The sequence below is a fragment of the Montipora capricornis genome, chromosome 9 (genome assembly GCF_036669925.1).
Source record: "Montipora capricornis isolate CH-2021 chromosome 9, ASM3666992v2, whole genome shotgun sequence".
In the NCBI taxonomy this organism is placed as follows: domain Eukaryota; kingdom Metazoa; phylum Cnidaria; class Anthozoa; order Scleractinia; family Acroporidae; genus Montipora; species Montipora capricornis.
The window spans coordinates 15,172,346-15,194,386 of NC_090891.1; the positions used below are offsets into that span (position 1 = coordinate 15,172,346).

A 22,041-nucleotide genomic window follows, 5' to 3' on the forward strand; every position below is an offset into this window, starting at 1 on the left:
TGACACTTAATGTTATGAACTTGGTATTTTTTATTCAAATCTTTACTTTGTCGAACTCTAAAGCATGGACGTGCTTCCTTTCTAGGAAAGGCCACATAACCTTCTGGGTCTCACTATTACTGGTTTGAAATAGAGGTTAGAGTGTTTAATGTAAGAGCACTTACAAGACTTGCAGGCTTTCCAAGCCAGCGAAAACAAAAGGATTCAGTTTCCCAATGAAATTTGCCGTCAGTTTTCTGAGTAATTAAAAATAGTACAAAAACAAAATTATCTCTGGGAGAAAAGAATTGGATCTAATTACTGTTACCCAAACTTTGCCCGATAACAGGAAAGCATAGTGAGCCAAATGTTAATGCCCTAAGTTCTCATTTGACAGTGACAAACTCCTTTAGATTGTATGGAGCATTGTTGACTTATCATTGCTTTTGGGTTAGTCACATGAGCTAGCGATGACTTTGAACTTGAAGATGTAAGTGCTTTGAACACTTTAAAGGTACAGGGCATATTATCGCTGATCAACTGATTCAAAACAGATCTCTGGGATGAATGAGTGGAGATATGTTTATATGTGCTCCCGAAAAATCTGAATTTTGACTTAGATCATTTCTTTAATGCCGGGTTTCCTCAGTAAATTTAAACGGAAGACGAGGAATGTGCGATGGTAGTGGTGATAACGACACCTACACAACAAGAGAGAAGCGTTTTTGTCAGTCTATCGGTGAGAGCATCATTCCGATGGAAGACGCTGATGAAGTGGACTTAAGTTTAGATATGTCAAGTAAAGTTTGAGGCCTGGTTTAGACGTTGTGCTTCCCCCGTGCCGAATTTAATTGCAATTAGTTTGGACTGTAGCACGGGAGAAGCCCAACTTTGATTCAGACGTCATGCCAGAGTCGAACTTAATTCAGATATTAGTGGAGCCACATAACATTGAATCAGCGGTATTCATTTTGAATATGGCGTGGTATTTGAAAACAAAGTCCAAAATCTTGCAAACAAAATTCCTGCAAGAGTCGAGAAGACGACGGGTAGAACTACAACAGAAAATTCATTTTTCTTTTGGAAAAACAAGATGAATGTAGTTGTTACGAATTTTTATCCTTACACTCTTCATTTCTTCCGAGAAAGCTGTAGCCATTCAATCGTGGTTGGTCTGATCATGTATAGAATGCATACAGTGATACTAGGTTCAAGAAACCTCCCATTTTATTCTTAGCCGAATTGAACATGATTTACAATGGGTCACTGTTACAGAGGATCCAATTCCACCAGCATTTAGGCTAGCAGTCTGCCTTTACCGTTTGGCTCGAGGAGACTATTTCTTTACAATAGCTCAGACGACTGGCCTAGGCAACTCAACAGTTTGCGGTATTGTAAGTGAAGTTACAAAGGCAACTGTCAACAATCTGTGGATTGATCAAGTTACCCGACATTTTCCGAGAAACAAAGAGGAACTGCGTTGGAAAATATTGGATATGGATAAACTACGGCAGTTCCCATGCTTTTAGGCTGCAAGTGTCCTGCTGGTGGATTGCAATCTGACAAAGAGTACTGCAATTGTGCAAATGGGCATGGCAGATGGGAGGTGCAGATTTTTTTCGGCAATCTGTGGATTCCCTGGGAATTCCCACGATTCAATTATCTTTCAATCAACCAGCCTCTGGACAAACAATTCCTGAGGTAGGGAAAAATGTTGAAGGTGTTAATGTCCCTCCACTAATTTTGGGTGATTCTGCCTTCCCCTTTCAAAGCTGGCCTATGAAACCTTATACTAGTGCTGGGTTGACCTCATGACAGCAGTATATTAATTACAGCCTAAAGAGTGAAAGAATGTTCATTGAGAAGGCATTTGGTGAGTCTTTCAGAGGAAATATGAGAGTGCTCAAGAAGAAGTCAGAGACAATACTCTTGCATGTATTGTGTTACATAGCATTTGTATCAAACAGGGGGAGACAGATTGATGGAACTGTGGATCCTGCTACAAACCAGAGAAGACCCAGGGATGTTATTAGGCGTCTTCTTAACATAAAAGACTGCCATACAACCGACTAGGATCAGAAATGTGCTCACACAAAAGTCGTGAAGGGAAAACCAAGGATACGGAGTTTAGTAAATAATCAAGGAAGGGCTAGTCATCTTTTAAGCAGAAATGATCATAAATTGCTGAAGTGACAAGTCCTGCTTTCCTTTCACCAGAATCAAGAAACATTTATGTTTTCCATTTATTTCGCCTTGCACCAGACCTGTAAGTGTTTTGCTCTTGGAATCGATCAATGCTTGTCGCGGTCTTGACGGTAAGGACCGCTTTTTCGCATCCACTAATCAGCTTTTTAAACTTGCTCCTGACTTGTGTCACGGTAAATTGAAGCTCTTGACCACGTTCACTCACACATGCTTATAAATCTTTTTGAAGCTTGCTGTACACATCATAGTTTTTTTGGTTTTTAGAGTTTTTAGAGTTTGTGAAGATAATCTCCTTTTTGTAATACTCACTGTTACAAACAATACAGACCATATCGGCAATTTCTTCCTATTTCCATGACGACCTTCTTCCAGCTTTGTTCCTCAAGTTGCAATTTCTCGACGAAGACTTTCTACTGATCTCCGATTCACTTCCTGTTGCTTCTTCTTGGTCACTCTGATCTGCATGGTCTTCCACACTTAAAGGTGAGACTAGCGACATTGAGAAGACAGTAAAGGAAATGGAAAGCAACTTGAATTGAAAGTGTAGTGTTGAAGGTAATGAATGCAAGATGAAATCTCTGAAGGAACATCTATTTTATCAGGAAGTGTACAATCTGTGCACAAATCTGTGCTTTATTGTAATTCCAGAGAACAAAGAGGTAAATGAGGAAAATACAAGTGAATCTGTTTACCGTTGTATGGAAAGGGAGTTGAATATTGAGTGCACATGCTGCATTGAATTTCAGCAAGTTCATCGCATCGGAGCCAAAAAATATTGCCCGTTCCTTAAAATATCCTGACAGAAAACTTGTTTTTAAACGAGCATTGAAAAGGAGAGCAGATATCAGTTTCAAGATATATTCAGATAGATTCAGGGGAATACGAAAAAACGCTGGCCGTTACTCATAGAACTAGAGAGGAAAACAAGACAGCATTTTTTAGAAAGAAAGAACCAAACCAACATCATTATCGAAGGACACTTAATTACCACTTAAAAGACGCGAATTGCGATCAGCTTAGTGTCCTCTATAGCCGTTTCTTTTTACTCTTTTTTTCTCTTCGTAGCAGGGGTTTCTGCCTGTATAAATGCTTTTGTAATATTCTATTGTGTTTTGTGATATCTAGTCTTGACGTCAAATGCTGAATTCGGAGTTGAATGAATCATATAAGTTGGATGAACAAGCAAATAGAAGATCTTAGGCTGGCTGACTCAAAGGGCGACTATACAACTACATCCATAACCTCTCTGGCAAAGGCAAGAAAACCAGTGTTAAAGCGAAGAAAAGAGATGGAACCTCGCCCACCAGTGATCTGGAATTACTTTCAGAATGGAAAGAACTCCCTCTTCCCGCTGCCCAAGACCTCCATATCCAGACTGGACCACCGACACAAGTGGAAACAACATTAGCTATACTACAAATGAACATTACTAAAGCTGCTGGACTAGATGCGGCCATCACAGCTGAAGCACTACAAAATGGCGGCGATGCAATGATTGATGTTGTCCATGGGTTCTGCACTTAAGTATACAGCAGTCTCACACTGCCCGACCAATGGACCACTAGTGTCATTGTTTTTCTTCCCAAGAAAGAGGACCTCAGCTTGATGACCAACTACAACAGAATATCCTTCCTGTCAGTTGCTGGCAAAGTGTACAACAGCATCTGAGAGGATTTCGCCCTGGGGGATTTTGTGCCCAGCAGGTCCACATTCTCAGATAAGACTACCAGCTCCCCATCACTGTCACCTTCATTGATTTCTAGAAGGCTTTTGATTCCATCAACAGGAGGGTTATGTTTGCAGTGTTGTGCCACTATGGAATACCAAAAGCTGAGGTCAATTATATATGTCCGTGATTAAAGATGCATTTCCTTGCATTCTGCCTGTGCTGACGGACATTGTAAATGGATCCTTATTGTCATCAGTTTTCCCTGCAGCGTGGAAAATATCTGAAGTCATTTCACTTCCAAATGATGAAGATCAGGAGATACCAAACAACAATCGACCGGTCTCCATAGTTCCTGTGGCGTCAAAGATTTGTGAGCGCGTTGCCCTTAATCAATTGATGACATATGTGACCAACAAAAAACCCTTAGCGTCATGATCACAGACAAAGCACTGGAGGCCATGGATGCCGAGAAAGTCACACTGGTGTTACTTCTGGACTTGTCAAATGCATTCGACATCATAGATCATACAACCCTCCTTGCAAAACATTACAGGCGTTAGGTGTTTCCTGTGCCTCTCTGGATTGGTTCAAGGGCTACCTTTCGGAACGGCTGCAATGTGTCAGGATCAGAGCTGAGAGCTCAAGCTTGCGGGGTATCTCCCATGGAGTCCCACAGGGCTCAATCATGCGACTCACTTTGTTTACCATCTACCTCAACATTCCTTCTATACCCGACGTGTGTTCTCTAGAATCATATGTTAATGATTCAAAGTTATACCTTTCGTTCCCAGTTGCTCAGGTTAGTAATGTGGTACAACCGATCAACAAGGACTTAGAAGAAATTGCAAGCTGGTGCTGCAACAACAACCTTCGCATAAACCCAGAGAAAACCAAGCTGCTGGTGTTGGGCACCCGTCAGATACTTCAGAGGCTGCCCACTGGAAAAAAGGTTACTCCATCTCCTTCTGCTCGGGACCTCGGCCTGAAGGTGGACAGTAGTCTAAGCTATGATGAACATGACTCGCAAACTGTGTCCTCGTGCATAGGTAGCCTATGTCAGATTAATAGGGTAAAGCATCTGTTTGATGCCATGACATTAGAACGGGTTATAAATGCCTTAATGCTTACCAAGCTATACTACAGTTCTCCGGTGTGGTCTAACACTTCAAAAAGTATCTCAGAGCTGCAGAAAGCTCAGAATTTTGCTGGTAGAATCATCACTAGAAAGCGGAAATTACTATCATACAACACCAGTTTTCTGGTAGACCGTGTAGATTGTTTCATATAAATGTCATAATGTGTAGCCGGTACAAATTTGTTCACTTTTGTATCTCAGTGTAAAACAAATCTCGCAAAGGATTTAGCACAATAGGGTTGTTTCTTTTGAGTATTCTGCTCAGTCGGTCATTCCAAAGAACATGGAATCAGCCTGTACCCGACATGTCACTTAGAAGACTTGCTACTAAGCGTTAGCAATCCCTTCCCTGGAAGCAGACTAACCCGAAAGCAATAAGTAATGTTACAAATTGACCTCTATGAAAATGTATCTTTGTGTAACAATGTTTACTAAGAATTGATTTTTTTTTGGAAAGTGGATGTTCCCTTTAAATGGCACATGATCGCAGTTAAAGGAGAGGTAGGGTCTGTTTCTCATACGTAACCACAGCTAATTTCCTACATGTTGTGCATGTCTTAGGTGTTATGTGTCCACCGAAATATACTTGTTTAAGGCAAATTATTTCGAAATCGGTTCCAGGATATTTCTAGCGTACTGTAAAAAGTGAAAGGATGGAAATCACACCTTTTGATCTACCAAATTATGTGTATGTTTGACTTGACTCACAGAAAGCAGTGAAATGGCTTCAAATTATGTCATACCGAAACCCCACAAAAATCCAGTTTATCGCTGGCGATTTTCCATTCACAGCAGATCAGAGAATTAATTTTTTTTTTCCGAAACACCATATTAAACGCAAAAGATATACGCCTTCCCATACCAATAAACAAAAGCCCCATTTACATGGCAGAAAAATTTTGGCACAGCTCAAATCAAAAAAGTATGTGTACCAAAAACATGCCATGACAGTTCAGGTGACTGTAATGTCATCACACCTGATACGATAATCCCTGTTGCAAAAATCAACATGAATGCATTGTACAGCTTACATGCTTTTTAGCTCTTTGTTTTCTTGAAATGAATAATCTGCCAAAACCAAAATGACATTGTGGCTGAGATCTCTGTCAGGTACAAAAGGAAAAAGATGTCATAGGGAGAAGAAAATCGATCATCTGACCCTGCAAATGAGACCGCTAGAGCCATTATTATCTCTGCCGTTATGGCTTACAGTTGTAGCAAAAAATTATTACAACTCTTTGCATCAAACTCGGTTATGATCATTCATTGGGTTATTAGTTTGACACAAGGAACATACTGTAGATATTATAATTGGATAGCCAATCTGAATTAAGTTGGAATTGTTGCCCAATCAGGTCCCGTTAATGACATGCAACCTGAAAAAGAAAGAGCGCTTAGTTCTAACCGAACTGATCCAGCTGTTCCCTCTTCACTGTTTTTCTCCAGTTTTGAGCTTTCATACCGCTTGCATGTTGTCTCAAAGATACACATTATCCTTCTAAAGCGAGAAGCAAGTTCAATTAGCTTTAAAATTCAATTGATTGTTGGGAAGTTGAACATAACAGTTATAGAGCAGGAAATACTAAAAGCAACAAAAGTTCAACAAGTTTATTGATTTGTTTTTTTAGCTCTTTTTTTTCTGCGGAATAAAACACTGATCCAACATATTTGTAAAATGAAATTAGATTTATCAATAATGAAGTGCAACTTACAAGTACTCTAGACGTGTCAGTTTACGTAAAGCTTTCTCTTTGATCTGGCTAATTCTGTTGTTGGCAAATAACCTGACAGATAAAAAGGAAGGATCATTACCTCCATTTCCCATAAGGTGTTATGTCATCAGAGAGACCAGAAAAATAAAATACAGGCAGACATCAGCCTGTTTGTTGGGTGCCAGACCCTAATACTCTAAGCAGTGACAATGATAATGGCAACAATCATAATCATATCAGCAACACAGAAAATAACAAAAATGATTACAACCGTGTCAGCAACGTGAAAAAAAAGTTGAAGGCTTTACACTTAAGAGACCTCAGTACCTACATTAAACACTGGTAACACTGAAATCATATCTCAAGTACAATCTGGCAACCAAGGTACCAGCGTATACGTTTTATGGCTTACAATGCACTTGACTCTGTGTATTACAAAATAGAAAACCAATGAATCTTACATGCAATTACGTTTCAGAAAGGTACAGTATGTTGCCCAGTATCCGGACAGTACCAGTATCCGGACACTTGAAACGAAGACTCAATTTTTCCGGAGCCCTTCTTAATTTTTGGTAAACGAAGTATTCCGAAAGAAAGCCGAACATTCCAGCTTTGAAACCCAAGTTTTGGCGGGCTCACAGCTTGAGAAACAGTTGCAGAAGGCGCCTTTCTGTTCAGGTGAGTCAAATTTTCATGGCTACTATTTACGCTGTTTACTGCGCAGTAAAACTAGTGCTGTTCAAATATAGGCTTGTAAAATGTGATAGTTTCAAAGAAATTTTAAAATATTTGAGGTTAGGATACTTAAAGAAGTTAAATTTTCAAAAAATGCAATAATTAGCTTTAAAATATTACTGGTTTGGAATAACGGAGGCCATAAACATCAACTAAGTTTTGGATGTCGGATACCCAGTATCCGGACAGTGTTTTCTTTGTCGTGCAAAATCCTTGAATTAGCTGCGTACACTATCCGGACAAGACTTATTAAAAATAAACATTTGAAAAGGATGTTATAGGGAAAAGAACAAAAATAAATCGCTTTTGTTAGTTTCTTTTTTTGTCTTTTCTCTTCACAGCCCTAGACTATCCTTGATCAGCCGCTCGCGTAGTTCTCCCCACCATACCCTAATAATTTATTATGTTTTGTTTCAAGATGCTAGGTTCCCAAGCCGATTTATATTTTTGGAATCGGATGCCAGACTACTTTGAAAGAGCAAGATGGGCTTAAAAGTCGCTTTCCTGTCCAAATTTATGTTTAATTACGTTGTTCTTGTAGTGTCCGGATACTGTGCACGCTGTCCGGATACTGGGCAACATTCGAGCTCTGCAAAAATATTAATTTCATGACGGATACGAAGGTAAAAAACTTAAATATTTTTTCGTCATATTACAGACTAAATAGACTGTCTTTGGGCCAAATTTCAGAACTCTTGCGACTAAGGAAGGAAAGTTACAACATTTCTAAACTGAAGTGTCCGGATACTGGGCAACATACTGTACTTTTCGTTAAGCATTAATGATTTGACCTGCTACATATTTCGTCTTGCCAACCATTTAGCCACATTTACTATAATGAAAGAATTATCTTTATGACATCACTATATGAAAACAATGTCACAGCTTTGAACTTACAAAGCAGTTGTGTACGATGGTATGGTCTTTGGCATGGCTCCCAGTTTATAGCCCTTAACTGCAAATGTCGTGGCATTGTCGCTTGTCTTAAAGCAAGAACATCCCGATGGACAGTCTGGGGTAAACAAATATGTTAATGCAGTGACATTGTGAGACGTGATCCTTGCATTTATCTGTACAATTTAATCAACTCTCTTCTCGACACCTGACAAATTCAGGACCCATGACCCCCAGGGTGTGATGCCGGTGCACTGCTCTAAAGCTGAACAATGAAGCCACACAGTCGGGAGCAGGTCAATTTGTTGGGCTGTTCCCATGAAGGACTCGGTGACTATAATCTGCACTTCCAATATATACAATTCTTTTGATTCAATGTGGCATACGTAATTAATCTTTTGATTTGGAATATTTCTTTTACCTCCATTTTTCATTGTGCTGGCATACTCTCTTGACTCTACCTATTGTAATGAGTGCAGAATGAGTTCAAACAGTGCTCCTGCTTACAGGTGCACAAGTAAACAGTGATCCTATAAAGGTTATTTTTTTCCGACTTAGGCGACCCTGTGTCTTGCAGATACAAAGTGTATGTGTAAACGATATGAAGGAGTTAGTTTCTGGAGGTGTCTTCTTCTACTAGTACTTTGATTGCATGCCCAAAACCTGTTTATTAATAAAAATTATTCTCTTTATTATTATTATTATTATTATTATTATTATTATTATTATCATTATCATTATCATTATCATTATCATTATTATTATTATTATTATTATTATTATTATTATAAGGTGACTGAGCCCTCATAACAGGAGATTACCTCTTTTATTGGTGCAGATCTTGTCTTCGGTTTGTTCTGTTGGGGAATATTGAGGACACGAGAAGAAATAGCTAAGCAAGTTTTAGCTTAATTACTTATCAAAGATAAAAGCCATTAACAATTTATGATAGTTGATAATTGTGAGCACAAATAAATTTGAGATTACACTTTTATCAACTATACAACCAGCTTGAAGAAAAAAAAACAGATGATGTCCTTAAGCCATAAAAACCAACCAGCTGTTTACTAATAATCAATGCACTGTCTATGTGTATATTTCTTTCACCTGTGTAAATTGTCTCAATGTGCATGTAGATCATTACTCACAGGAAGATCGGTTAATCTCACTAATCGAAACTCAGTAATAGCAATTTGTAATACCTTAGTAGTATAGGTTTAAAAGCCAAGTTTATTCGGGCAATATTATTATCGAAAGAAGCTGTCTTGAAAACTAAGAAGTAATTACTAAAAAAAATACATAGAGATTTAGTGCAAAATACTTAATTTTACAAAGTGCACTGCTGATAGGGAAGGAAAGAAATATGGAAAAACTAAAGCAACGTAGTTATTTGTCTCTATGAGGGATTGGACAGCGTTTGAATGTTAAACCCTATTATCTTAACACAATGACCTGCTGGCTAGACCTGAGACGTTTCCATGAGGTTCCGTGATAATTAGTCAGTAAGTAACCACAAAGCAGTGAAACAAAAATAGTAAAACCTCAAAAGTTAATTTGTTGGTGTACTTGAAATGTGCAGATAATTTTGATGAGTTGAATTAAAAAAAAAAAGAAATGGCATTTTTTAAACTTTGTAATGGATGAGGATAGCATTTTTTTGTCGTTAAATTATCTTTAAGTCACCTTTAATTTGAATAGTTTGTCAATCATAAATCAGTCTTTTGCTCGGGGGCTTTTGGGGCTCGCATTTTTCCGAGTTCCCAGTGGGTTCTATCAACATTTCATTTCATATGTGTTTATCATTCTCACATTCGTTAATTTGTTTGTTGACTTATTGTTATGGCCAGCATATTACACATCCAGATGGACTGTAGATACTCCTTGCATTTCCTTTGTTGTAAGTATTAAACGATGTCTAGAGTCAAGTTTTGTTTGTTTGGTCATGTTGTTAAAATAAAGGCAAATGTTATTGTGCCTTCTGTTACACAAAATAAGAACTTCAGGCTCGTCCAATTTGTGTTTGGAAACCGAATATGGTGCGATCTTCGCAAAATGTGTATCATAGTTTGGCTTAACTCACCTCTGGAGGAATGGAGAAATTTGAAGCCAGATCTCTGTGTGTCTTTGTCAGCTTTGAAGATAATAAGCATTGTATTACCGCTTGATTCAATAATTCTTGGGATAGTGTCTCCACAAAATCGCCCTAAGCTCTGAGCTGTTGGTTCAGGACCATCAATTACTTCCAAAAAATCATTTTTGCAAAGAGGATTTGATTGCAGTTGGAAGTCAAGGACTTGAAGGCGTACCAAGTGACCGGTTGGGGCACTTAGAAACCATTTGCAGAAGGAGTTAGGTGGGTAATATCCTGGATGAAAAGGTGACAAAATGACACCAGGTGGCTCCACATTTTCACTGCACGCTAGACACAAAAAGAAGAAGCTATTGGCAAATCATCATTATTTGAAGTATTGAAATATACTAGTCTCGTCAATCCCAGAAGTTTGTTGTGGTTTTATTGGTAACAAAATATAAAGCACTTTTTTTTTATTCCAGACATCCCCTTTGTTGCTTCAAATAGTTGCCTTACTAGACATACTTACATTAACAGATATAAACGTAACTTTGTTATTCAGAGAGAAAAAAGGTTCCTAACCATGACATAGGGTTATTCAGACTACGACTACATATTAAATTGTTTGCGAAACATATGAAAATGTAGATATAATGACACTACACCAGAATTATCATCACAGTCGCGAGCAACTTAACTGATTGCAGAAGAAGATGCAATGGTCATCCCCACATTTATTGATAGGAAGCATTGGAAACTAACAAGAACTGTCCGTAACAACTTTAAAATGGAGTTTTAAACTTCAGTTATACGTGAAACATAACCTTTACTGTGTGCTGAGGATGGCTTTGCATCACAATAGCCCTTAGTCTGAGAGATTCCTCCAATGGCTATCAAACCAGGTAGATTACCAACCACCCCTTTCACTATTACCTATGAAAACATAACAAGTGCTGGTCAATTTGTTTGCGTCACTAATCAGAGATAAATCACAGTTCATACTTTGAAACAATCATCTAAGACTGAGATGTTTGCGTTCCCACCCTCAAACCTTAAGAGAGGATACAAATAATTATTTGTAAAGCACAAAATTAACAAATATACCTAAAAACGCTTATTACCTTACTCTTTGTAAGAGATGTGAAAGACACTTGCCCATAGCGCCAGTGTGGAATAGTATTATTGGAAACTTTCCATATCCTCATCCAAGTGTTTTGATTCATGTATTGATAAATTTCTAATGATTTAGCTCCTTCACCGAACATAATAAACCCAAACTGAAGGCACATTCCATATCCACTTGGTGATCTGTTGTACATGGGACTTTCCAAAACAGCTTCTCCCTCTGAGTTATCGCTTGCTACAGTCATTAGGCCTATGAGATGACAATTTCAGGACATTAGACTTACTATTAGTGGAGCTCTGCGTGCGCAGAGCACCATAGCTAAGAAAATATGGTAACACATCGATGTGAGAAAATTTGGTTTTATAGCCATGACGTCATGAACGTCCATACGTCCGCTTCTCCATGTATGCCAATGTGACCAGTATCAGGTAACCATATCACGGGCTCAAGTTTAGAGCTCATCGAGGAGGCAATACTCCAGTTTACACTATAGCAACACTATAGCTAGTTTACAGCAAACATCTTTGATATTGGACATCAATGTTATGGTCAATTGACACGTGTCAAAACAAGGTATCCTCTGACCAGTATCACGTAACCATATCGCAGGCTCAAGTTAGACCTTTTCGAGGTCAGCTGTTTTATTTTTAAGTTGACTGCTGACCCGGGACTGGTTGTTGATTGGATCACAGGCTCAAGCCAGGTCAGACACTCACACTCACACCTGAACGAGGCTTAATTTTTTGCGCTCTTTCTGTGGCTCGACGCGGCTACACAGCCATGCTACGTCAGCAAAGCTCTTGACAGTCGATGCTTTTCGTGTTCAGGTACGGTTTGGAAAATATATTTTTCTTGCATTTTTCGCTGGTTTCAATCCAGGTTTAACATAATATAGTTGTAGTCAAGCATTGGAGGGATATAAAAATATAATAAGCCGGGAGCTCCGCACTTAGGCTTGGCTAAATCTAAAGAAACGGCTGAGTAGAAGATTCTTTACGTTTTTTCTGGAATATCAAACGTTGAGTGTAAAGCCCTTGAGTACACGAGTTTGTAGACACATTTTCTTGTTTTCCTCTTCTGCTTAACTTAACTTTGATGTGTAGCTGTAAACAGCACAGAAAATTGGTTGTAAAACCATCAGTGAAATTAGAAATTGAATGTGCTCGCCCATCCAGTAACTGGGAATCAAGGGATTTTGCGTTGTGAAGAGTTTTCACGCACGTGGTGGGGCGTAGTTTGGTGGCACAGTAACATGAACATAATTTCATTTCACCTCTTGAAATATAGATATTGACATTTTTACCTCGGTGTTTGAAGGGAGGGGTCTTTAGTGTGGACATAAAGCTGTTGGGGTTGGCTTTACTTCTCAAATCAGACCACTGCAAGATGTTGCCAGTGTCTTCTCCACAGCCAAGGGATAGTCGGTACACTTGGTTTGCTGTTTGCACAAAGTCCCATATGTTAACTCCGCACAATCTTGATCTCTGCAGGTCGTTGTTTTGTTTAAATGATATATCGAAAACCCCTGTTTCTGAAATAAATGTTGTAAAAGATTGTGTGATCAGGCAGTGATTGTAAATGAAAATGAGAGCTAGACTTTGCCTCTACGTATATTTCAATGATTGCTTCTGACTCTTAGAAAGCAGGGCTTCTCAATAATTGAAACCTGGAAGTTATTTTGCTTTACTCTTTCAAATATGTTACAAGTCCAACCTTTTAGACTCTCAGAACCATAGTGTTATGCATGTCTTTTCAAGCCTGAACGTTGAACAAAACCCTCACGAGTCTTTGTGTAGTTTTGACACAATTGGTCGTTGTTCTTTGGCAGATAGTGTAAATAAGGAAAGCTTGACGTGCTTCTCTGCTTTCTACTGTAAGCCTGTGCACCGGCTTTAAGTGTAGACGGGTAACTATCTCTTGATCTGCTGACTATTTTGAATAAAAATTGATTTGTGTTGCTCTTTCCGTTTATTTTTGAAAAAGATGATGGAAAGCTTGCAGATTGTTGTAACTTGTTACGAATCCATGGTTAATACCTGATATCACCTTTCCAAAGCTGAGCCCTCTATCAAAGGCTAAGAGTCTTCCATCTTTGTAAATTTTCCAAAAACCTCCGTGAGAACTCCAAGTAACACAAATATGATGCCAGATTGAGTATTCCACATGTAAACTGGATGAACTAAAATAAGGAGATGTCATGTTACTTTGATTGCATGACCAAATAAACTTCGCCTGCAAGTTCCGTTAGACGTTGCTCAAAACATGCCCAGTTGTGGCTGTTATCTTACCACATCGACTTCATTTCACTGAATTCTGAACGAATTTCAATATGGTGACTGGTACCCAAAGTGCCAGGGAAGAGATAATGCATGTGCAAGTGTTAGCCACGGAAAACCTGCCTTGAAAGGCAGTATTGCAAAACAATATACAGACATGGCTGTCAAACAGGTCACTCACTGTAACCAGGATTTGTCAACTGGAAGGTAGAAACTAAAATACAGTAAATAAGCCAAATTAAAAAATGCAAATACACTGCAAACAAATCTTTGTCAAAACTCCAAGGAAACTTTGGTGAGTGGGAAACCCTCACCAATCCTTTTACAAGGTTTCCCTGTAACACCATTTAGTAACAAATTTGAATAAACAGTAGTAGTACAATATGACTGTTAATGCATCTGTTAAGTAGATACTTGTATTAATGTGGATGTATGTATGTATGTATGTATGTATGTATGTATGTATGTATGTATGTATGTATGTATGTATGTATGTATGTATGTATGTATGTATGTATGTATGTATGTATGTATGTATGTATGTATGTGTGTATGTATATATATATATATCTAGTGGTTAGCACACCCGACTAGTAACCAGGGGGACGCGGGTTCGATTCCCACTCACGGCAGTATGTTTTTCATTCAATGGATCTGCTAGTAGTTCGCTGTCGCTATTTGTACACTCAAATCACTTAATATTTCATAGCAAAGCGTCGTGTATCCTTTGGATCCTACTAGCTTGGGACTACATCGTTGGATTTCCAGCCTTGTTAATTCAAATATATAATTTGTTATTAGCTGGTAGCCTGTGAATCATCCTCGGATGATCCGATGTACGTCCTGTTCCTGAATGTTAAACGCCGGGGAACCCCGTGGCTAACCAATCACCTCACCGATTGCTCTGTTTCCAGCAGGGTTGTCGTGATGATGCAGTGGTTAGCACACCCGACTAGTAACCAGGGGGACGCGGGTTCGATTCCCACTCACGGCAATATGTTTTTCATTTAATGGATCTGCTAGTAGTTCGCTGTCGCTATTTGTACACTCAAATCACTTAATATTTCATAGCAAAGCGTCGTGTATCCTTCGGATCCTACTAGCTTGGGACTACATCGTTGGATTTCCAGCCTTGTTAATTCAAATATATATATATATATATATATATATTTTGGGAAGAGTGGACTACTTTTTCATTGCAGATCGACAAGCTTGTTTCGTAGGAGCATGGCGCTCCCACTCTTCAGAAACTTCCCACTCTTCAAAAGTAGGATGACTGAACTAGTCGGGAACATCGAATTCCACGAACGTATCAACGACTTCCAGAAAGAAGTAAACGAAGACCTAAAAAAAGTTAGTGACGATGACTATCTAACAGTCAAGGCAGATAAGACCACCAGCTTCTATCGGATGAAGCCCCGTCACTACAAAGAGCTCCTTGATAAAAACATCCAGAAAGATTACGAGAAAGCCGAAAAAAGACTGGAAATTAAGATCAACAAGAAAGCGAATTAGAATTAGCCAACAGAGTCGAAGCCATGACAAGGCGTGATGCCTTTATAACCTTAAAAGACCATAAACCAAATTTCAACAATGCGCCGACATGACGACTGATCAACCCTACAAAGTCCGCGATCGGAAAAGTTGCCAAGCAGATACTCCAGAAAATCGTGAAAAACACCGCCCTAGCAACCAAAGTAAATTTGTGGAGAAACACATGTTCTGTGCTTGAATGGTTTAACGCGATCAAAAATAAACATAGGGCGCTCTTTATTTGCTTCGACATGGTGGATTTTTATCCTTCCATTACAGAAAAATTGTTATCTGATGCCATTGACTTTGCCGCTGTGAACATTCCATCCACAGACAGAGAGATCATTATGCACGCGAAACACTCCTATTCAGCGAGGACGTCCCTTGGGTAAAAAGAGACGCCACTGGTGGACTATTTGACGTAACCATGGGATCGTACGGTGGTGCCGAGTCCTGTAAACTTGTAGTAGTCTTCATGCTTTCACAATTAAAGAGCATTTGTGGCAATTCAATAGGCCTCTACAGAGACGACGGGCTCACCGTGTCACACAAGCCACCTCGGTCCATCAAGCGAATTAAGAAATGAATAGCTCAATTGTTCGCAGACAATGGATTGAAGATAACTATCGGTGCAAACAAAAAGATAGTGAACTATCTGGACGTGACCCTCGATTTAAACACCGGAAGGCACCACCCCTTCATGAAACCTGGAAACATACCACAATATGTACGTGCAAAGAGCAACCACCCCCCCCAGCATTCTAAGACGTATCCCAGAGAGCGTAAACCAGAGATTATCGGATATTTCATCAGATGAATCTGTGTTCAACAAAGCTGCACCACCCTACCAAGCGGCGTTAGACAAAAGCAAATAGCAGCACACATTGAAATTCCACCCAAGGGAAAACAGGAGAAAAAAACGCAGGTTAAGAAAACGGAATGTTACCTGGTTTAATCCCCCGTTCGATGCGCGAGTCAAGACCAACTTAGGGAAAGAATTCTTGCGGATCATCAATGAGTGTTTCCCAAGGGGCCACGTCCTAAGGCCAATTTTCAATCATAGTACCCTAAAGCTCTCATACAGTTGCATACCTAACGTAAAAAGTGTAATATATTTAAAAAATAAGCGCCTACTACTAGAATCAGGTGCAGAAACACGCAAGAAAGGCTATGCAACTGCAGGAAAAAAGAGGAGTGCCCACTCGACAATCAGTGCCTCGCAAAGGGCATTGTGTACCAGGCCTCTGTCACATCTAGCGAGGGGACTGAGCACTATGTACGGCTCACGGACACGGACTTTAAGGGGAGGTTCGCCAACCACAAGCAATCTTTTAGGATGGAAAAGTACAGTAATCAAACTGAGCTAAGCAGATATGTATGGCGCTTAAAGAAAGCAAAAACAGAGTATAAGAACACTGGGAAAATTCTAGGCAGAGCGCGTATGTATTGTAACACCACAAAAAGAAGTAACTTATGCACACTTGAAAAATATTACATAATTTGTCAACCGAAGCTCGCCACACTTAACAAAAGGTCAGAGTTAGTTAGCAGCTGCCGGCATGCAAGTAGGTTTTTACTAAATAACGTGTAATTAAGAACCAAACAATGTGTAACCAAGTGTGATGAAAAAATGAACGCATAAATACCGCGTTTATGTAAATAGAATCATAAGATCCTGAAGAGTGAGAGTGCCATGCTCCTACGAAACAAGTTTGTCAATCTGCAATGAAAAACTAGTCCACTCTTCCCTATATATATAACCAGTTCCAACTCCTTTGTTGTTGAGCACTCTCTGAGGGCTAGTATTGGAATTTAAAGTACTGTATATATAGATATAGCTCTTTGGCATTACAAAGCTTTTGCTTTCATGTCCAAATTGAGCACTCTACTGGGATGAGTCATTGCCGCTAGCAATTGCGCATGCTCACTAGCTCGCTAGTTTGAGCACTCTGGCATGGCTTAGATGTACCACATGTGTGGGACATTTAAGGTGGCTTTATAAGCCTAACCTCCATCCCAGACATCAGCACTGCACTGATGAGGCCCAGAAGGCCGAAACAGTACTTTCTGCAGTTAGATATAGCTCTTTGGCATTACAAAGCTTTTGCTTTCATGTCCAAATTGAGCACTCTACTGGGATGAGTCATTGCCGCTAGCAATTGCGCATGCTCACTAGCTCGCTAGTTTGAGCACTCTGGCATGGCTTAGATGTACCACATGTGTGGGACATTTGGGGTGGCTTTATAAGCCTAACCTCCATTCCAGACATCAGCACTGCACTGATGAGGCCCAGAAGGCCGAAACAGTACTGTCTGCAGTTATATATATATATATATAAATTGGTATAAAATATATATATATATATATAATAAATTGGTTGCAAACCTTCAGAGGTAGTTCATCGTTTAATTACTATAGCTCTGTTTTGTATATGACCACACTCATCATGTAAAATTACAGAAACTGGCAGTAAAAGCGGGATTACCGTTGATATGAGACATAAAAACAGCGCTATTGTGTACTATAAACCGTGTGATTACTATTTTACAATTTGGGAGATTGTGGTACTTTATTATAAAGTTCTATTTTAAAGGTATTTGTTTCTGTGGGGGCATGAACTTGCAAACTCAGTTCCCTTGTCTAGATTGCAGAGATCCTTTTCGCAGATGAGTGTCATTTTTTCAAAAAGACATAAATTACGTTTCTTAGCAATGTTGTTGTAAGGTTTGCATTGCTTGATAATTTTCCATTTTAGGTTGAAAGGCTTGTTGTGGTTGAGTGTCCACATGTGCTTTGATAATTCAGTTTTGTGTCTCTTGTTTGGATGTTGGAAGGAAGATGTGTGATTTCTGTAACGTTCTTTGAAGTTTGTCGCGAGTCCTACATATGATTCTATTTCAGTGTTAACTGTTGCTTGGTAGACTACGTTTGATGTGAGGCCTTTTCCCTGGAGGGGGTATTGATCTTTTTTTCGGCAGTTACACTCTTTGTCGGCTAGTTGTGTTGAATTTTGGAAGCAGTTGTTTGACGTGTGACGAGATGATGGTTTTCATTTTTGGCTGTGAGAATTAAAACATGGCTACATGGTAATTGCCCTACAGGCCTGTTTCGTAAGGCTTGAAGCCTCACTCTTCAGGAGTTTTATTCACGCTGCTGCACACTTATTTTTATATCACAAACACTACGTAAATTTACATACACGTTGGTGTTAGGGTGCTAAGCTAATTGTTCTGTTGTAGCGCCTTCGCTCGGTGCCTGCATGATGATACTAACTCGTTTCTTTTGCTCAATGTACATTGCTATCTGTGCTATTTGTTGACAGTTGGCCACATCACAGGGTCGATCCGACAAGTAACATGCTTTGAACTCCCAAAATAATTGTTTTTTTTTTTGTTTTCCTTCCTTTTTTTGGTTGTAAACATTTTGTCTTTCTCTTTTGTAAACTCTTGTAAACTTTTGTAAGTCTTACGTTGTTACGTTGGAAGGACCTTTATATGCCCAGCACGTGGTCAGACATGTCTGTACTGCAAAAAGCGAAACCACTTCCCTAAAGTCTGCAGATCAAAAACCCGAGGACAATGATTTCACTACTTAGAAGAAGCCGGAAGCCAAGCCCCACAGACATGCCCCGAATCAACATTATCCGCAGCATTGAGTCGGTTGTTTTTGAATCAATCACCATAGCTGGTGTCTCGCGCAGAGAGTCCAATCCTTATAGAGATGAAGTATTCTTATCAATTAATCTACACCTTCCACAGGACACCCACAAGAACACCATCCTTAAGGCCCAGCTCGACACCGGTGCGCACGAAAACATACTTCCAATGTGGCTCTATCGTCAAGTTTATCCTCACAACCTAGACGATCATGCAAGTCTCAGACCAGGTTCCTTGTCATCCTTGGATGTCATCCTCACTGCCTATGGCGGCTCGCAAATCAAGCATCAGGGCATTGTTACCATACCTTGTTCATACAAAGGGGAAAACACCCGAGCACCCTTCTATGTCACAGATACCCCAGGCCCAGCGATAATTGGCCTCCCGACGTCCACCGACCTGAAACTGCTGACACTTAACCTCTCTATAGAGGAAAGCGTCCCCACACCCTGTGACAGTACAGTTTCCAAAGAACAGCCCATTAAGGACAAACACGACCTGATCAGTCAGTATCCCGAATGCTTCAATGGAGTGGGGAAATTCCAGGGCGAATACCACATAGTTCTTGACCCTAATATCCCCACAGTTGTCCACCCCCAAGGCGTGTGCCAATCAGCCTCAAAGACGACATCAAAAGAGAACTAGATGAGATGGTTAGCAAAGATCAAAGAAGGCGAACCTACACAATGGGTCAACAGCCTTGTTTACCGCCGCAACCAGAACTGGAGGTTAAGGCTCTTCCTGGATCCCAAAGACCTCAACGCAGCCATTCAGAGAGAATGTCATGTCACTCCCGCCCTAGAAGAAATCCTACCAAAGTCAGCTGATGCTAAAGTATTTTCTATTGTAGACGCAAAGTGCGGGTACTGGAACGTGGTCTTGGATGAAGAATCTAGTTACCTCACTACATTCAATTCCCCATTTGGTAGATACAGATTCAAGCGCATGCCCTTTGGGCTCAGAATATCTCAAGATGTCTTCCAGACTAAGATAGACCAAACATTCGAAGGATACGAAGGCGTCGTAGGGATTGCAGACGACATTGTAGTTTTCGAAAAGACCACAGAGGAACACGACCGCAACATGCACGGAATGCTAAAGCGCTGCATAGATACCGGGCTTTAGCTAAACCCTGACAAGTGCTTCACAAAGCAAAACAAGATCAAATTCTATGGAGTAATTTGTGGCCAAAATGGTGTCCAGCCAGACCCAGGCAAGGTCTCACCTTTGAAGCAGATATCTTCTCCTACAAATCGCCAGGAACTGCAAACCTTCCTAGGGCTAGTACACTACATGGGCCCGTTTATCCGAAACCTGAGTACACTGACAGCCCCACTCCGTAAGCTTCTGAAGTAGGACAACTGTTTTAAATGGTGCGCAGCGCACCAAGAGTCTTTTAATAAGATCAAAGACTCTATCAGCAACGAGATCACTCTGACATACTTCAATCCAATGAAAGAAACTATTCTTCAAGTTGATGCTTCCATGAAAAGCCTAGGTGCTGCCCTCACACAAGACCGTAAACCTGTCGCTTTCGCCAGTAAAGCCCTAAAGGATGCTGAGTCAAGGTATGCAAACATCGAAAGGAAATTGCTTGCGGTTGTCTACAGCTGCGAGGAATTCCACACTTACCTACACGGGCAAAGTTTTACCGTTCACACTGACCACAAGCCCCTAGAAAGCATTCACTTGAAACACTTGACAGCTGCTTCCCCGCGTCTGCAGCGGATGCCACTGAGATTGCAACCATGACCTCACCATTTGGTACCATCCAGGCAAAGACATGGAAATCGCTGATGCCTTGTCAAGATTATCACAAGAGAGTCAATACCCTATCACCGGCATGAACGTCCAAATACACAAGATCTTTCTTCAATTTAGTAACAGCATGTTTCAGAAGATCAAAGAACAGAGCAGTTTGGACGCGGAGCTCAATGCACTGAAAGAAATGATCCACGCAGCCTGGCCGGCACACCTCCAGCAAGTCCCAACACTGTTAAAGCCATACTGGCCCTACCGGCACGAGCTATCCACCGAAGACAGAATAGTCATGAAACCACATCGTATTATCATTCCCGCCGCGCTGCAGAAAGAGATTTTGATGAAACTACACGTGCCACAATAAGGAACCGGGAGAACCAAGCTGAGAGCCAGAACGTCAATCTACTGGAGAGGCTTGTACAAGGACTTAGAAGAAACCACAAAAACATGCAGTACATGTGAAGAGCTCCAGAATAGTCAGCAAAAGGAACCCCTAATCACCTCAGAGGTACCCCCCAGGGCATGGCACACCATTGGCGCTGATCTCTTTACTCTTGATGGCTCCGAATATCTCGTAGTTGCTGATTATTACTCAAAGTACCCCTTTGTTAGAATTACACCGAGTGGGGAGAAAAACAGCAGCACAGTGGTCAAAATAATGGGCAGCTGTTCAGCGAGCAAGGCATCCCCGTGGTAGTAAGATCTGACAACAGACCACGTTTTGCCGGCCAGGCCTTTCAAGAATTCGCTGTGACCTCAGTTTTAAGCACATTACAAACTCCCCCCACTACCCTCGTAGCAATGGGTTTATCGAAAGCTAAGTCAAGTCAGTGAAGTCAGCCCTTCTGAAGTCGAAAATGCCAGACCCTAACATGTCGCTTCTTTGTCTAAGAGCTACCCCCGTTGACCACAAACTCCCTTCACTTGCTGAGTTACTATTAGGGCACCCAATCCAAGACAACCTCCCAAGGAAGAATTCAAGGGACCCATCAAGTGAAGACGTTATCTCCAGACTGATCAAAAGACAACAACTGCAGAAACACTACTATGATCGATCTGCAAAATCACTCCCAGAACTCTGGAGGCAGTGTGGTCCAGTGGTTAGAGCGTTGGGTTTGCATGCGGCTGCTCCGGGTTCAAATCCCGTTCTAACCTCTGGCTTGGATTTGTTTCCGGTTGTCCCGGATTCAACTCCACCACGCTTTGTAAATAGCCAACTGGTTGCCTCCCGCCAGTTGGGGTTCTTAATAATGTTTCTGTTAAGTTTGAATTGTTACTTTCACCTTGTT

At 40.4% G+C, this 22,041-nt stretch overlaps 1 protein-coding gene across 2 annotated transcripts in view; it reads right to left on the bottom strand.

Annotated features, from left to right (window-relative positions):
• Positions 1 to 22,041, bottom strand: part of LOC138015036 (uncharacterized) — a 234,725-nt gene that overhangs the window by 34,028 nt on the left and 178,656 nt on the right. For both annotated transcript variants that reach the window (XM_068861936.1, XM_068861935.1), the window contains 10 exons: positions 13,563 to 13,705; positions 12,830 to 13,057; positions 11,522 to 11,775; positions 11,225 to 11,333; positions 10,410 to 10,748; positions 9,151 to 9,186; positions 8,333 to 8,447; positions 6,701 to 6,772; positions 6,020 to 6,091; positions 165 to 236 (listed from right to left, as the gene is read on the bottom strand). In XM_068861936.1, the coding sequence (XP_068718037.1) occupies positions 165 to 236; positions 6,020 to 6,091; positions 6,701 to 6,772; positions 8,333 to 8,447; positions 9,151 to 9,186; positions 10,410 to 10,748; positions 11,225 to 11,333; positions 11,522 to 11,775; positions 12,830 to 13,057; positions 13,563 to 13,705 (1,440 nt within the window). The remainder of the gene's footprint in view (positions 1 to 164; positions 237 to 6,019; positions 6,092 to 6,700; positions 6,773 to 8,332; positions 8,448 to 9,150; positions 9,187 to 10,409; positions 10,749 to 11,224; positions 11,334 to 11,521; positions 11,776 to 12,829; positions 13,058 to 13,562; positions 13,706 to 22,041) is intronic.